General features: G+C 36.0%; 4 protein-coding genes across 5 annotated transcripts; 2 read left to right on the plus strand and 2 right to left on the minus strand.

The window, feature by feature from the left end:
- Nucleotides 1-452: 452 nt before the first annotated feature.
- LOC9314500 (charged multivesicular body protein 7) lies at nucleotides 453-3,203 on the plus strand. Of its 2 annotated transcripts, XR_002332068.1 has the most exons (9): nucleotides 453-845; nucleotides 931-990; nucleotides 1,064-1,231; nucleotides 1,535-1,717; nucleotides 1,927-2,057; nucleotides 2,211-2,379; nucleotides 2,483-2,612; nucleotides 2,701-3,112; nucleotides 3,145-3,203. XR_002332068.1 is itself a non-coding variant. In XM_021026337.1 (8 exons), exons 1-8 carry the CDS (start codon nucleotides 654-656, stop codon nucleotides 2,937-2,939), a joined length of 1,272 nt encoding a protein of 423 aa, XP_020881996.1. In that variant the 5' UTR covers nucleotides 453-653; the 3' UTR covers nucleotides 2,940-3,201. The 2 variants fall into 2 exon arrangements, 1 of the variants encoding a protein (XP_020881996.1); XM_021026337.1 differs by having other exon boundaries at nucleotides 2,701-3,201.
- On the minus strand, nucleotides 3,154-5,025 carry LOC9312728 (transcription factor PIF6). Its single transcript, XM_021026339.1, is given in 7 exon segments — nucleotides 3,154-3,503; nucleotides 3,506-3,835; nucleotides 3,933-3,998; nucleotides 4,107-4,172; nucleotides 4,256-4,363; nucleotides 4,447-4,785; nucleotides 4,788-5,025. Coding segments are annotated over 7 exon segments (1,053 nt in total). The 5' UTR covers nucleotides 4,896-5,025; the 3' UTR covers nucleotides 3,154-3,467.
- A 166-nt stretch (nucleotides 5,026-5,191) lies between these two features.
- Nucleotides 5,192-6,554, plus strand: LOC9314501 (pentatricopeptide repeat-containing protein At3g60960, mitochondrial). Its single transcript, XM_002876614.2, has one exon. It carries the CDS (start codon nucleotides 5,225-5,227, stop codon nucleotides 6,425-6,427), a length of 1,203 nt encoding a protein of 400 aa, XP_002876660.1. The 5' UTR covers nucleotides 5,192-5,224; the 3' UTR covers nucleotides 6,428-6,554.
- A 452-nt stretch (nucleotides 6,555-7,006) lies between these two features.
- On the minus strand, nucleotides 7,007-8,483 carry LOC9312729 (pentatricopeptide repeat-containing protein At3g60980, mitochondrial). The gene has a single exon (XM_021026857.1). The coding sequence runs from the start codon at nucleotides 8,421-8,423 to the stop codon at nucleotides 7,134-7,136; it is 1,290 nt and encodes a 429-aa protein (XP_020882516.1). The 5' UTR covers nucleotides 8,424-8,483; the 3' UTR covers nucleotides 7,007-7,133.
- Between the last annotated feature and the right edge of the window lie 8,908 nt (nucleotides 8,484-17,391).

Here is a 17,391-nt window from a genome sequence, read left to right on the forward strand (position 1 = left end):
ACTTTTTAAAATTGTCTAAAGCTTTTTCATAATCAGCTAATACTTTACTACTTGACTTTCCCATTTTCAATTGTTTTTAAAAAAAAGATGGCATTGTGTGTCAAGTGTTTAATTTGTATTGGGTCATCCTGTGGCCGGCCCATAAGACTTTTACTTATCCTTAAGTACTAAGTTTTTTCTAATATATTTTTATAATTTGGTCGCTTTCTACTTTAATACTGATTTTGTACAAGAGGAGTATTTTTTTTTTTTTTTTGTATAAGAGGAGTATATTATAAGAACCGGAGCCACGCTGGCCGTTGGATCTATTGACCAGTCTCGTTCTGAGAGTCAAAGCTTAGTCTCTAACATATGGGCCACTTATGGGCCGGGCTTAATTCTTAAAGCGTATTTGTCGAGTTAATATTACAACGTGGAAAAAACGTCATACAGTGCTAAAGCACATAATTAAAACGGCAGAGCATGTCGATTGGAGAACATCTTTGGGACTTGGCTTTCTCTCCGACGATCTCCGTATAAAACTTAGTGCGGCGGGAAATCGACTTTCAAATTCGCAGGATTCTATCGAAATTCTTGTATAGTTGCGAGTCTACAAGTTTCTTCTTCCTCATCGCTGTTGATTTTGCCCTAATTTCTTCATCTGAGCGAAGGAAATGGATTCGGAAGCTGTGAAGGAGTTTATACGAAGGGAAGTTCCAGATTGGGACGATGAGGTGGTGACGACGGCTAGATTCAAGGCGTTTAGTGGGCAGAGATCCGATTGGGAACTTAAATTTCAGTTTTGGCGTGATTTGATCCTCAAGGTTTCGCGTCAGTTTGGGTTGTTCATCATTGATCCTGTTAAGGTCTGATCAATTGCTTTTGATTCTAGATGAAATTAGTACAAAGAACTGATTATGTATTGTTGTGTTGGTCTTCGTGTTTCTAAAGGTGAAGAAGGCGTGGTTTAATCGAGGAGGAATAACGCCTTTATGCATTGATCATGTTCTGGTGAGTTTCTTCTGCATTTAGTGGCCAAAGAGGATTTGTCTTCTTAATATTGTTTTCTACCTTTTGTTGTCAGTTATTGATGCATAGTGAAGGTGATGTTGTGCGGATTAGCGATATTGATGATCCGGGTAGTGGTCGTATTTCTCGTTTATTGAGGACAGTGAGGAACTTGATGGTTCGACAGTCAGTGAAGCCGGAAGAGATTCTGGAAACTAAACTTGTTTTTGTCCCACTCTTGAAGGTGCTTCTTGTTTGTTCTCACTTTTAACCGTCTATTTTTTTGTTTTGAAGTTTAAAAAGTTGCGTCTCTGGAATAATGATATGTAGGTTTGGTAAGGGTCCAGGGTTTTGTTAAGATAAATGGATTAGAATGTGTGAATGTATCTTGTGATGATTGATATTGAAATGACTATATATAAGTCTTCAAGCTATCTTTTATTGGTGGTTGGTTTCTTTTGTATAGCTCTTTTGCTAATAGCTGAAGAATTCTCAGTTGATTGTATTAAGTATGTGGCTGATAGAAATAAGTCTATGTGATGTCTAGGAGAAGGCTGCTGACGTGGTGAATATATTATCTGAGGGACACTGGACTTCTACTTGTGTTGTCACGCTGAAGAAGTTTCGGAATTTGTGCAACGGCTCGAATGAGGCATCTGCTGTTTTGAGTCACTTGTCAGGTTGTGGAAAAGCGCATAAAATCTCTATCAATCGGGGAGAACTGATCGAGGTCGGTTATTTATTCATATTTTTTGGTCTTATACAGCTGTCTGATGGAGAATATGTTAGTATATCTGGTCAGCAAGGCATGTAAAAACGCACTCAAAATTCCAGTGAAAATAAACGAAAGAGGCCAATTTGACAAATTTAGAAAGTTAGACTCAGTTCATGCTAAGACTTATGCATAGTGTCCAAATAAAACATACTTGTGCTTTGCAGGGCGTTAAAGTGTCCTTTTCACAAGCAGCACTTCCCAGTATCTCAACTTTAGACTGTGATATTCTGCACTTGCTAAGGACTACAGAAAAGCTCCAAGATCAACTTGAAGTGATGGACCAACGTTGTGAAAAGTAACACCTTCTGATTCTTGAAATGTATCGAAATGATTTAATTTTCTCGTACATTGATCATAGCCTTGGAATACATAATTTGGCTTTACCTTTTCGGAAATGGATAAATAGATTGACTTCAAGTGTTTTTGACTTTTCTTTTCCCTTTTGTAGGTCAAAGAAATCAGCGCTGGCATCTCTAAAGTCTGGACACAGGAAAGTTGCTCTAAGGCATGCAAGGGAATTGAAGTTGGCGACTGAGAGCAGAGAAAAATGCACGTCACTTCTGAACAGAGTAGAAGAAGTGTTGAACACTATAGCGGATTCCGAATCTACGAAAATGGTACTGCAAACACTGAGAAACCCCATAGGTCGAACATATCATGTTTGGGTCTATGTAATAGTATCAATTATGGATTTTAGAAATATTGATGTGTGTTTGGCAGGTCTCAGAAGCAATCAAAACTGGAGCTAGGGTTATGAAGGACGTCAAGATCAGTGCAGATGATGTTCATGACTATTTAGAAGAACTTGAGGAAACTATTGAATCACAGAAGCAAGTCGAAAAAGCTCTCGGTGAGTGGTGTTTTGTCGTTTAAACATACATACATGATTACTTCATCAACTTTTATGTTTACCTAGATTTTTTCTGTTAATGCGGCAGAATCAGCTCCATATCCAGATACTGATGATGAAAATATCGAAGAAGAATTACTGGAATTAGAGATGGACCTTGAAAGTGAAAGTTCTCAGGTCCTACCAGCGACTTCAGATACTGCAGATTCACTGACTGAGATGTTCTCAGAGCTTAAACTTGGCAAGACGAAACAAACATTGGAAGAGCAAGCTACTGAGCCAGCTCGGATGAAAGATAGCGGAAAAAAGATTCTTGAAGCAGCATAGCTGAACAATGCATCTTCATTGTGGTGCGATCTCTTCTCTTACTGTTGTACTTAGAGAAGAAATACACTCAGTATCATATAAATAGAATAGAAACGGGTAAAGTGAGTTGAGTATTTGTATGCTATGCCTCTTGTTCGGATTCAAGAAACAATAGCTTCACTCCATTGTATAAAGTCAGGAGCTTGTTTCATAAACAGAGAGGAAGGTCGAATGATGATTTTGATCACTCCGATAGTGGTTGATAATTTATTAATGTTTCTAACATGAAGTCTTTGTCATCTGAAGGAAACTAGTACTCGCGATTATTATTGTTATTATTATAGCTCCTTTCCTACATCTATATGTTACATGAACTGGAAAAGCCGGTACTAATAAAGAGAACCTTGAGGAGATCCTTCCATCGTAGTTGTTCTGTTGTTGTAGTGCTTGAGATGGCTCTAGTTTTCTCACTACTTACAGCATGTAACAATCATCACTGTTTATTTCATCTGCTCACGGGTTTCCAGAATTTTACCAGGGAGGATTCCTTCATCTGTTAATGTTCCTTGATTTCTTGTGTAAGGAGATGCACCATCTAAATTTGACAAAGAGGTGGGGTTTGGTATTTGGTTAGGGAAAGCAGCGCACGATGGAGGGACAGATTGTGGGGAACAATCTTCCGTTGGAGTGAAAGGTGCAGAGTTTTGCATTGGCATTAGTCCAGGATGGCTAAGAAACCTTAGCATATCTGCTGAATCATTAATCCCAGGCAAGCCAGCTCCTAGAACATGTGCAGGCAGAAACTGTTGTGCGTCCATTTGCATTCCCATACCCATTGCTAGACCCATCTGAGAGTAATGCAGCCCCAAAGGCAACATCATTGATGGTGTAACAAATCTGTTACCCATCGTCATCATCTACCATCCAAAATTTTGTATAGGTTAGAACAAAGGAACTTTAGATTGAATAAAGATTTTGATACGAAGAAGTGTTGGAAGTATTTGTTTATTATACCTGAACTTGAAGTTTTAGGTTTTTCATATAAATGATTGCTTCATCCAACATCGATTCGTTGTCATCCTATGAACAATTGAGTATTTAGGGTAATGTAAGTAATGGTAGTATCTCCAGCAGGAAGCTTTTGATCTCATTTGAAATAAATTAAAAAGTTGGTTCTTTTAGCAAAACCTTGTGGGAATTAGGTAGTAGATCCTGCAAAGTACGCATTTTCTTGTTGATGTCTCTTCTTTGCTTCTGTTTTGCAATATATTACCATATACCGATGTATTAGATTCAGTTTATACTCCTTTACTTTGTAGCTTAATGAGATTACTTACTCTTTCAGGTGAATTATTAGCTTCTGCATTTCGTTTTCTTTTGACCAAAGCTTTTCTTGTTCTTGCAGGAACTTGTGGCCTCGCATCATCTGACTCGTCATCTAGACTCTGCGTTGAGACAAAAACTGTCTTCAGACCAAAGAACCTCGCAGTAAACCAAACCAATAAAATCCGTGAATCAATTCTCTTACGCTGCTCAGATACATCGATCCTTCACTGTCTTCAGTAAAACCTGCGGAGGAAGTGTTAAAGCCCGATTCAACCATCCTTTCAGCAACCACAGATTGCTCATCAGGAGGTATAAACTTGATCTTCATTCGGTTATCATAATCAACCATCATCCTCTTTGATGAAGAAGCTTTCAAAGTCTCAATCAAAGTTGAATCGTCAACATGTCTATTGCTTTCCAACATTTCTGTTTCATGAGGAGGAACAACATGACTTTGTGGAACAACCTGCGTGTCTCCGAGATTCTTGTTGGCACCACCACCACCACCATGGATGATACTCTTCATGAAGTCCTCGTTATATACTCGGCCTCATACAAATCCATGATCGATTTGGTACGTTGATTCTGCAGAGGAACGTTGGATCTTTGGCCCTTTGCAAGAATCTGGCCATTCTCAAACACAAGCTCCATATACTCTTGATCGTTTAACCTGCAACAATAATCGGTTGGTAAGAAGGAAGAACATCATCATCTCTATAGATACATAAATATATGTGTGAATCAAGAACTTAATTTGGTCTGAAGGTGGATGATTTATAAATAAAAGTGTGTTATTTTTGCTAATTTGTGATTGCATAGAGTGCCCAAATCAACAATAATCCTTATTTTCGTGGGCTTTTCTATAAACAAAGATATGGAAATGGTCCGATTTGAAAATGCGTAACTTTGGGCTATTTCCTAAAAATTGCCCATATAAAAAATCACCTGCAAAAAACAGAACCCTAACTCCATCATCAGTCATGTCCTTCCTACGCCGCATTGTCCGAAATTCGACCGTATCAAAGGCTGTTCCGGTTGCGAAGGCGTTCATGCCTTACCCACTCGGAAGAGACCCTTCCTCACTCCCCAAGCTTGAGTGGGTCTCGATCAGGAATATCGATGACCGCCCAATTTCTCTGGGCTACAGAGTCACGGCAATGATCGAGATGTCAATGCTCGACAAAGCCTCGGATCTCTCGCGCCTCGCTGTCCTGGACAAATTTCGAGTAGACAGAGACACCGTATTCATCTGCAATTCCATAATTGGCGCCATGTGCAGCGCAAAACGGTACGACGATGCCATCTGTCTGTTCAATTACTTTTTCAACGAGTCTCAAGCTCTGCCAAACACGCTCTCCTGCAATCTCATCATCAAAGCACACTGCGACCAACGTCACGTCGACGATGCTCTTCAGCTCTACCGCCACATTTTGCTCGACGGACGTTTAGCTCCGGGGATGGAGACATACATGATACTCACGAAAGCCTTGGTTGATTCTAAACGATTCGATGAAGCTTGTGATTTAGTGGGATCCATGAGCTCTTGTAGTTTCATGGTCTACGACATTCTGATTCGAGGGTTCTTGTATGTAGGGGATTTCGTAAAGGCTAGCCAAATCTTCAAGGAATTGGATAGTAAACTTCCATGTAGAGAATATCACAAGGCAATTGCAATCTTTAATGTTTCGTTTATGAACTATTTTTTCAATCAAGGCAAAGATGAGGAAGCTATGGAGATTCTCGCAACTCTGGAAGAGGCTCAAGTGTTGAAACCCATTGTCGGAAACAGGGTTTTGCAAGTTCTTGTGGAGCACGGTAAGGATACAGAGGCCTGGGAATTGTTTGAAGAGATGATAGAAATCTGTGATTCCGAGACGATTGACATAATGTCCGACTATTTTAGTGAAAAGACTGTGCCATTCGAGCGGCTTAGGAAAACGTGTTATAGGAATATGATCGTGAGTCTCTGCGAGCATGGAAAAGTGTCAGACGCAGAGAAACTCTTCGCCGAGATGTTTACCGACGTTGACGGAGAGGACTTGTTCGTGGGGCCTGACGTCTTAACATTCAGAGCAATGATCAATGGTTATGTTAAGGTTGGGAGAGTCGATGATGCTATCATGACCTTGAACAAGATGCGAGTTTTAAATATCAGAAAGCTTGCTATTCATCGGGAACCATAAGTTGCATTTGTGCATTTTTTTTAATCCTTTCAGAGTCTTGTTAGGTAAATGTTTTCTTTGCTTGTAATGTTGTGAACCAATACACTATTTATGAGGGGAAATGATATATTTCAACATGAACAAGCCACATTGGTGCGTTTTTATAACTCAATCGTAAAATTACACTGATTTAAACATAATTCAACAATTTGTTTTTCTCACTTAAACGATACGGCATCGACGGGGAATAGGATCATTTTGTCTTAAACCAAACAACGTCGTTTTGGTCATTTTGTCCTAGGACCTGTCACAATCCGGAGTCATTTGACTCTTTTGTCATAAATTCTTTCTAAGCCGATTTGGTCTTGTTGTTTTTCCAAAGCCGAGGATACCAATTCGCAACTCTTTTCTAGGATTTGAGCCCCTGTTCTAGGACCAGTGACTATGAACAGTAAACTAGACTAGCATGTTAAATTAATAGCCGAATCAATAAGACGATAACAGTAGATAAATGAAGTTTTTCTATTTTGTTATAATTGAAAACCAATATAATTTTTATCATGTTTTATATTCAGCACAAGCATTTGTGCATATTATCTATTTGGTGGAATCACGATTTCAAATTTTGCATTGCATACCATTCAAACCCTAATATTCCTACTATAAAAAAAACAAGTATTATAAAAAAGAATACATCAAATAAAGATCATCAAGTGACGAAGAATGGTCAAAAGAGATGGGAGACCTCCTGTAGAGTTGCATCGATCATCTTGTTGGAGGTTTTTATAGCATCATGGATTCTCCCAGCCTTCACATAAGAATCCATCATTGTTTTAGAAGTGTCAACATCAATGTATGCGAAATCATCAGCAAGTGAATCAGCAAAGATAGACTCTGCTTCTGACAACATCCCGTTTTGACAACACCTTGTAATAATGTATCCACCACTAAATACAACAAAGAAGAAAGACTGTGATCCGTGTTGGCAACACTTTGTAAAAATGTATATGTCACTGAGGTAATGGTTCTTGGCTCTCGCCTTGTTGTAGGTCTTCATAGCCTCCCTAAATCGACCCATATCAAAACACTCGTCCACCATTATCTTAATGGTATCAGGGTAAGTTCTACTTTTATCTAAGATATCATGGTACAATGCCCAAGCATGTTTTTTCTCACCGTATTTGAGCAGGACTACCAAAAGGGCGTTAGCCGTTTCGGCACAAACCAGTAACCTGTTTGATAGAACAGAACGGTTGTAACACTCCATAGCTTCCACCTCTTTACCTTGCTTAAACCAGTACTCCATGAATGTGGCCATCACGAATGCCACTCTGTTTTCATAGTTTGAATGGTGCAAATCATCTTTGGTCTCAGAGAGGGTAATAAGAAACAAGCGTTTGAATTCGTCCAGGACTAGATTCGCCTTGCCTAAATTCCCAAGATCCAAAAACCCGCGAATCAGATAGTTGTACGCCACGTGATCTGGGTAGATGATCCTATCGACTGTCCTGTCTCTAAGCATGGCTTCGGCTTGGTCTAATCGACCGGAGTGGACTAACCCTTTAGTCAAGACCCTGAAAGTATCGTTGCTTGGGTAGTCGTGGACCATACCAGATTCGATGGATCGGTGGTGGAAACCGAGAGCTTCGTCAACTAAACCTTGTTTGAAACGAGATTCGATGATGTAGTTACAGCAATGGCTGTTGGGTCTGAGCTTAAAGTGATTGAAGAAGAAATCGTAGAGATCGTAAGCGTCATCGTGCCTTTTATTCTGCAACATGCCTCCGATGATGGCTTGACATGTTGCTGCTGTGGCCTCCGATTTGATGTCGGTGAAAACAGCCAAACGAGCGTACTTCGCCGCCGTGTCGAGATCTCCAACGAATCTGATCAAGTACGAGACTCTCAAGCATAGCTGCGCGGGACGACAATCTGGGTTTGACATTATGTCCTCCGCTCTTCTTGGCAGGGCGGTGGAGAAACGCCGACAAAGATTGAGGCGGCAGATCAGAGACATTATTACTGTTTAGGCAAAACGAGGACTAACCCCAGAGAAAAATTGAAAATGAATTATTTGAACGACGGCTAGGGTTTTGGACGAAATCTATATATATAATAGGAGAGTTTCATCTAGCCTATCCACCTAAGCATCCACCTAAGCAACATTATTTATTTTACATTAAAATACACTTTAAACATTTATTTAGGGCATATGTATGTTACTTATAATTAATAGAAATTTTAAATAAATAAAAATTTTAAAATAATAAAAAAAAAACTATAAAAATATTATTATTATTATTATTAGTAATAATATACTTCCACTTTTAATAGATAAAAATTAAAAATGATCATACTTCAAATCTTTAAATATTTTGATGAGTTTTAGAATGGAAGTAAATTTTAAATACATGCTAGAATAAAAATTAATTTATGTAATTCTGTATATAAAATTTTAAACAAAAAAATAAAATTTAAAGTGAAACATTAGTTTCTAAGAACAATATACTACATATTTGTATTTATTATTAAATTTATACTTAAGAAAAATAAAAATTACTAAACTCAACTTAAATTTATAATTTAAGACGAAGGTATTGTAAAAGTCACACTTTATCTTGTGAAATTATATAAAAAAATTTTGAAAACTTTGAAACATTATCATCCATCTTTAAAAAATAAATAATCAATGATCATATTATTCATGAGTTCTACACAAAATATACAGAAAATGAAAATGAAAGCCGTTAGAAAAGTGATATGTAATTTGTATAGCATATTCTCAAATGGAACTTAAAACATGATCAAAAAGCAAAACGAGATTGATATTTCATCAAATGCTTTTGACCCAAAAAATTTAGTATTGAAAGACTATAATTAAGGAGAAAATAATTAATAATATGTCTTGCAAATCAATTCATAGTCCAATATATATAATATGTGAGTCAATAGAAGGTAAAAAGAAAGTAGATGTCGAAAGTCAACGAGTGCATCATAGAAGATGACGAAAGAATTGGTAGTTGAAAGTGTTTAAAAATAAATTCTAAAACTTAGAAAGATACTGCACATGACTAAGGTTAAATTCTTTGAGATCTCATTCATTGTGTGAAACGAATGAGTTTTTGGAAAAATACATGACATATATTATTAAACAGATTATTAGATTCAAAGTTGGGTTTAACCATTTGGTGGTTTAATGATGAAAAGTTATATAAAATATGCACATTGATGACTTCGTCGAAAATTCTCTTATGGCACAATGCACTTGCTTCAATAGATAAAACATGCTTGCTAATATTATAGCAACATGATTTTTTAGATGTACATTTACACTAAATAATGTTCATGAAACTAGGTATATTCACATTTTATATTAAATGATGTTAAAATTTGAATTGTTATATTTATGCTCAAATATTTATCTTTTAAATTTAAATGATTATATCTTATGATCAAAAAATTTTATTAATAAAAGAGATTTTAAATTAAAATCCCGCGCAACGCGCGGGCACAAAATCTAGTCTATATATAATGGGAGAGATGTCTCTCCTTCTAAGGTGTCCACGTCAGCATCAATGTCATCACATTTTATTATTTTTATAGGCTCCATATATGTTATTTATTAAAACAAAAACAAAAACTAAATTAATTCACTCATTTTAAATTATTACTTTTCATTAAAAATCAATAATTTACAAAAAATAAATTAAATATGAAAAAACGAAAAAATAAATATACAACACAAAATATAAAACTTTTGAATTGAGATTAGATAAATATAAAGTTAGAAAATCATATCTTAACATATAATGAGTAAATATTTTTAAATGGTTAGAGTTAGGAAAAAGAAACTTATGATATATTTTAATTTAACAAGGCTTGGGCAAATTAACCGAACCGAATGTAACGAACCGGAAACGGAGCATAAAGAACCAAACCGAACCGAAAATTTGAAAACATCCGAATGGATACTAAATTCTATAACCGTAAGAACCGGAACCGAATCGGTACTGATCCGAAATATTTCGGGTACCCGAAATATAATTATATACCTAAAAATATTAGTTTTTTATAGACTGAATAATCAAAAATACCTCAAAACTATATAAAAATACTAGAAAATAACCGAAAAGTATCCAAAATATTCAAAAATAACTGAAATATCCAAAAATATATGAAGCAAAATACCCGAATGGATAGTAAATTTTAAAACTGAAAGAACCGGAACCGAACCAAAATTTCAAAATACCTGAATAGATACTAAACTCTAGAACAAAAATAACCAGAACCGAATGGAACCGAACCGAAACCGATTGGATAACAAACGTCCAGGACTATAAAACAATCACTTTTAAGAGTTATAATTATTTAGTTGAATAAAAAAATAAGAGTTAAAAAAATACCAAATTTAAAGGTCTTAACTAAAAAAAGTACTTCATTTAAAAAAAATACACATTTAGAATTTGAGAATATATTTGTTAAGTTTAAAGTATTAATTCATGATACCAATTAAAAAATAAGAAGGAATGAATACATATTATCATTTATAATCATAATATAATATAAATAGTTAAATTAATAAATTTGTATATATTATTAATGTTTTCTCAATTAAAAAGTGAACATTTTTTATATGAAAAAATGAATACCTAAGAAAGAAAAACTAATTATTAATCAGTGTTAAGAAAATTAACATAGATTGAAAAAAATGAAGCTGATTTGAAACAAAACAAAAAACTATCCTAAACATCACAAATATAAATAAAATAATCTACTCGAATAATAAAACTTTCTAATAATAATATTTGAGAATGCTTTTTAGAAATTAGAAATAACAATGATTTTTTTATAAAAAATAAACGTATTTCAAAACTAGAATAATTTTTATGATTTCTTAATTTACATATTTTAGAAAAGAGAATTTTGTATTTTTCAAACAGTCAAGATAAAGTGAAAAATTTTGATATTAAAATCCGATGTTTGTGAATATATAAGAATGAGTTTATATATGTAATATGTTTTTTATAAAACAATTTTACATGCACCAAAACATGGCTAAAAAAATCTTATGACAAAATATTTTATGATGGTTACTTTAGTAAAAAGATCATGCAACGTTTAAAATAGAATTGAGTATTCAAAGATAGGAAGGAGAAAAGATATACAATCTATCTTGAGAACTAATTCACAATTGAGTATATTCTATGTGAGTCAATATAACGAGAAAAATTGTAGTGAAAAGTGTTGGGGTCGGATCCCACACATTTTCGGTAGGATCCACTTGGATCTGTCCACGTCATCATTACATAATAATCCTCTTGGAATTAAAGATATTTTATTATAAGAATCGCACTTAACCAGTCGGGAGTTCGATTCAGTCTACTAAAAGAGTTCGATCTTTACCAGTACGGAGTTCGCTCTTATTCAACATACAGTTCGCATAGAGAAAGGCCGAAGCAAGGAGAATATTGTTCGGGGCTCGCGGTAGCGTCAAGACGCAGGAGTTCGGAGTCAACAAGAAAGAGTTCGGAAGGTCCACGCGAAGCCCAAGATAGTTCGAATTAAGCCGTTTCGGTCAAATTGTAACTTACATGATTAATGCGTATCAACGCGATTATGAGCAGTAAATGATCGCATTAATCATGTTTTCTCTATAAAAACAACCTCAAACGCATGTGTTTGGGGAGAACAGGTTTCATTACTCATTACGACTAAGCAATACAATATATTATTTTCTTTATCACTTTCGCAAGGCTTTTTGTGCTCTTTTCCTTTCAAATTTCAAAAAAAGTGAAAATCAAAAAATTAATCCACTCTTATCAAGATTTTGTATATTTTCTAACCCAAAATCCTATTAACCTATCAAAACACTATAAATACACTCTCATTTCTAAAATCTAAACACACAAGTAATTTTACATATTGTTCCCTCAAGTAATCTATTTAAGAGACAACATTACAAAGAAAGAAAATAGAAGAAGGAAGAATCTACGTTAACGGACCGGATCATGGAGAAGAAGGTGGCTTTGGTGATGGCTTTGAAAGTGGATTCGTTACGTACTGAAGTGTAATGCGCACATACTAATAAGAAAAAATTGTATAGAAAAAGTTATGAAACATTTGCCAACTAAACAAATTATTTATTTTAGTTTAATCTTTTGATTATGATACCATGGCCCATAAAATAAAGAAATGTTACGCAAGTTGCATCTAAGAAAATCAAATATGAATTGATTTTTTTGTCTGCATATGATTATACAATATAAATGCGGTTAATGGCTAAAGATTTATGCTGTATGAACAAAGGAAAGTACAATTTGATTAGTCAAAACTCAAAACTTCAGTTTGAAAGAAAATTCGCTTCTTTTTTATTCTATTTGTTAAAAGTTTCCTCTGTTTTTGTTCAATAAAGTTGCGTGGAAATAAGACTTATCCAGAGAGAGAAGAGACCAGACAACTTGGCGTCTGTCCTGTCACGTCATAACAAGGTCGTTTTTGACGACTCTAGTCCTTGTTTCTCGAAGTAGGTCCCCAAACTTCCACTTGAATAGTTGAATCAATTCAAGAGACCTGAACTTATTAAGAGAAATTACGAGTTCTTATCACACTATATGCAGTACCTGAAGTAACAAGAAAATGAGCTGTTTATTAACAGAGTTCAATAACATTGTTAGTTGTTAAACAGAGCTAATAATAGAAACGTTAAGATATTTTGTATAAGATCTTTAGCTGTAGTATATAAGCAATTGTATAGCCTAACATTCAGATTAATGAGAAAGTTATTCTTTTGAGTAAACTCTAATAAGATATCAGAGCATTAAATTTCTCTCTCATTCAAAAGTTTGTTACAAGCACAACTTTTCTGGGAAAACGAAATTTTCCGGGAAAATTTTTCTGGATTCTCTTGAAGATTTCACTTCGGCTTGTCGTGTCCATCTTTCTCATCGTCGATCATCGTATCAATGGCGAAGAAAGGGACCAAGCAGCTCAGGAATCGTTCGGTTAGTCAGGATTCAGATGCCGATACTCCGATCGTTCAACGATCAGCTCCAGCTCACACCTCTGTGACTCGTTTTCCATCAGATTCTGATTCGATCGATAGCCATCACAATCCGTTCTACTTACACTCCAGTGATCATCCTGGTATGTCGATTGTAACCGAGAAACTTACTGGTGAGAATTACAACTCGTGGATCATTACTATGAAAACTAGTCTAGAAGCTAAGAACAAGATCAGTTTCGTCGATGGATCTCTTCCACGACCTCTTGAATCTGATCCGATTTACAAGATCTGGATTCGTTGCAATAGTATGGTGAAGGCTTGGATTTTAAATGTTGTTTCAAAACAGATCTATGATAGCATTCTTTATTTTCATGATGCTGCTGGAATTTGGGATGATTTACACAGGCGATTTCATAAAAGTAATCTTCCTCAGATCTATAATCTAGAACAAGAGATCAATTCATTGCGTCAAGGCGATTTAACTCTCTCTGAATACTATACTAAGAAGATTACTCTCTGGGAACGTCTAGCATGTACTAAGAATCTTATGGAAAATGGTGGATGTCTTTGCTCTCAGGTCTTAAAACTCTTGGATGATCATGAGACTACACGGATTACTCAGTTTCTCATGGGATTGAATGATGATTTTGCTAATATCAGAGGACAGATTCTCAACATCAAACCTCGACCTAGTCTTTCTGATATGTATAACATGCTGGAATCTGATGAATCTCAGAGAAAAAGAAATGTCAGTGGTGCTAATCCTTCTGCGTTCCAGGTGAAAGCTCAGGTGAATGTTTTTCAGCCTAAAGGATCTTTGAAATCTGGAGTTCGCTGCTCACATTGTGGTTTGAATGGTCACACTGTGGATGTTTGCTATAAGATTCATGGTTATCCTCTTGGATGGAAACCTAAGAATCAACGTCAAAACCCCACTCGAAAGTTCTATACTCCTAATGCTTCAGCAAATCTTGCTCTCACTGAATCAGTGTCAGAAATTGAACAGACTCTCAGTCCAGGACAGCTTCAGCACTTGGTATCTTATCTCAATTCAAAGCTGCAGCCTCAGAACACCAGTAACATGGCTAGTAGTTCTACTGCAACACTTACTGAGATACCTTCTACTTCAACTGTCTCAGGAATCAACCATATGGCATGTCAAATCACTGGTACTATTTTCCCTTCCATTTATTATTCTTTGTCACCAGAGAATCAATCATACTTTTACTCTGTGTCTGACAAGATAGTGAATATGAATACTTGGGTTATAGATACTGGTGCGACACACCATGTGACTTATGATAAAAAATTATTTGATACTATGACTCCTATTCAAGAAACTACAGTGAAGCTTGCTAATGGTGTTGGTGTAAGAATTCAGGGATTGGGGACTATTAAACTTAATGACAAGCTCATCTTGAATGATGTCTTGTTTATTCCTCAGTTTAAATTTCATTTGTTAAGTGTGAGTTCTCTGACTGCTGTGATCAAATGTGGTTTGTGGTTTGATTCTGCTGGTTGTGAAATTCAGGATCTTACAAAGGGATTGATGATTGGAAGAGGTAATCTCCGTAACAAGCTCTACTTCTTGGATTTATAGTTTCAGCCTACAGAACAACCTACTCCAACAGTTTGTGTTACAGTCAAGAATGAAGCTCATATCTGGCATCAAAGATTGGGTCATCCTTCTTCTCAGAAACTTAAATCTCTCTCAAGTTCATTATCTGTTGTGTTTCCTAAAGATATTTCAGACCAGAATCATTGCAAAGTTTGTCATTTATCTAAGCAGAAGCATTTACCGTTTGTAGCTCGGAACAATAAGTAGAATAAAGATTTTGATTTGGTTCATATTGACACATGGGTTCCTTTTGCAGTCACTTCACATGATGGTTTTAAGTATTTTTTGACTATTGTGGATGATCATTCTAGGGCTACATGGGTTTATTTGCTCAGAAATAAGTCAGAGGCAATCTCAGTGTTCCCTGTTTTTGTTGCAATGATTGAAACTCAGTTTGATACAAAGATCAAGGCAGTGCGTTCAGATAATGCTCCTGAATTCAACTTCACAAAGTTTTTTAAAGAGAAGGGAATCATGTCATACCATTCTTGTCCAGAAACTCCTCAGCAAAACTCTGTTGTGGAGAGAAAGCACCAGCATCTCCTTAATGTTGCCAGAGCTCTTATGTTTCAGTCTCATATTCCCATTGAGTACTGGAGTGAATGCATCATGACTGCAGTGTTTCTGATAAATAGACTACCTACAGAAACTCTGGCTAATAAGTCTCCTTTTGAAATCTTAATGCAGAAACCACCAGAATATGATGGATTGAAGACTTTTGGATGCTTGGCTTATGCTTCTACTTCAACACAACAGAGAAATAAGTTTGCTCCCAGAGCAAGAGCCTGCATCTTTTAGGGATATCCCACAGGTGTTAAAGGATATAAATTGCTAGATATTGAGACACATGATGTTCTTATATCTAGACATGTTATTTTCCATGAGGACTTGTTTCCTCTAGCGATTGGAGATATGAAACAATAAATTCAGGATTTGTTTCCTACTGTGTCTGATATTGATGATGTTTTAGCAGTGGATAAAGATTCTGCTAGCACTTCACAGACACAGGAAGATTCAGTGCCAGATGGTTTTCACTGTGATGATTCTGCAGTAGGAGATTCTGCGTCCATTACAGAGACATTTGTGCCAAATCCGGAGAATGCAGTAGCTGTAGATGGAGATTCAGCTGCTGTCAATGTTGATATATCTCGGGGTAACATTGATGTCTCACATTCAGTACTTGATACTACTCGGAAATCAAAGACTCCTGCTTATCTTCAGGATTACCACTGTTACTACCTAAGTAGTGAAATTAAGTATCCTTTGTGCAACTACCTCTCATATGACAAGTTATCAGGTCCTTATCATTTCTTTCTGACTGCTATTACAAGAGAGTTTGAACCTTCTACTTACTCTGAAGCCAAGAAGCACCTTGTTTGGACAAATGCAATGGGTGAAGAGATAACAACATTGGAAAACACTAATACATGGTCTATTTGCTCTCTTCCTGCAGATAAACATATCATTGGTTGCAAGTGGGTTTACAAAGTTAAATACAACTCTGATGGCTCTCTGGATATAAGGCTCGTTTGGTGGCAAAAGGGTACACACAAAAGTCGGGTTTAGATTATGTTGACACCTACTCACCCGTGGCTAAGTTGACTTCAGTGAAAATATTATTGGCTCTTGCTGCAAAACTCGGTTGGTCTTTGTCTCAGTTAGATGTTTCTAACGCCTTTCTCAATGGAGATCTTGTAGAGGAGATTTATATGCAGTTGCCTCCTGGATACACTTCAAAGAATGGAGCATTGCCTGCTAATGCAGTTTGCAAACTCAACAAATCCTTGTATGGGTTGAAACAGGCGTCACGCCAGTGGTATCTCAAGTTTACTGAGACGTTAAAGGGTCTTGGTTTCCAGACGAATCACTCAGACTACACACTGTTTACTAAGTTCAGAGAATCACTTTTACTGTTTGTTCTGGTATATGTAGACGATATCATTATCTCTAGTAACAGTGATGAAGCTGCAGAGGAACTTAAATCACAATTGAAGGGTCATTTCAAAATGAGGGACTTAGGTCCAGTCAAATACTTCCTTGGCTTGGAAATTGCTAGGTCTGTTGAAGGTATTAATATTTGTCAGAGGAAATATGCTCTTAACTTGCTTGATTCAGCAGGTCTACTTGGTTGCAAACCCTCTTCTATACCTATGGAACCTAATCAAAAACTTTCTGAAGCTGATGGAGAATTGTTAGAAAATCCAGAAGGATACAGAAGTCTTATTGGGAAACTGATCTACTTGACAATTACGAGACCAGACATTTGCTTTGCAGTTCATAAGTTGGCACAATATACTAATGCTCCTCGTGAAGATCACTACAAAGCAGTTGTCAAATTACTACATTACATCAAAGGTACCGTTG

This window comes from Arabidopsis lyrata (genome assembly GCF_000004255.2).
Source record: "Arabidopsis lyrata subsp. lyrata unplaced genomic scaffold ARALYscaffold_5, whole genome shotgun sequence".
NCBI lineage: Eukaryota > Viridiplantae > Streptophyta > Magnoliopsida > Brassicales > Brassicaceae > Arabidopsis > Arabidopsis lyrata.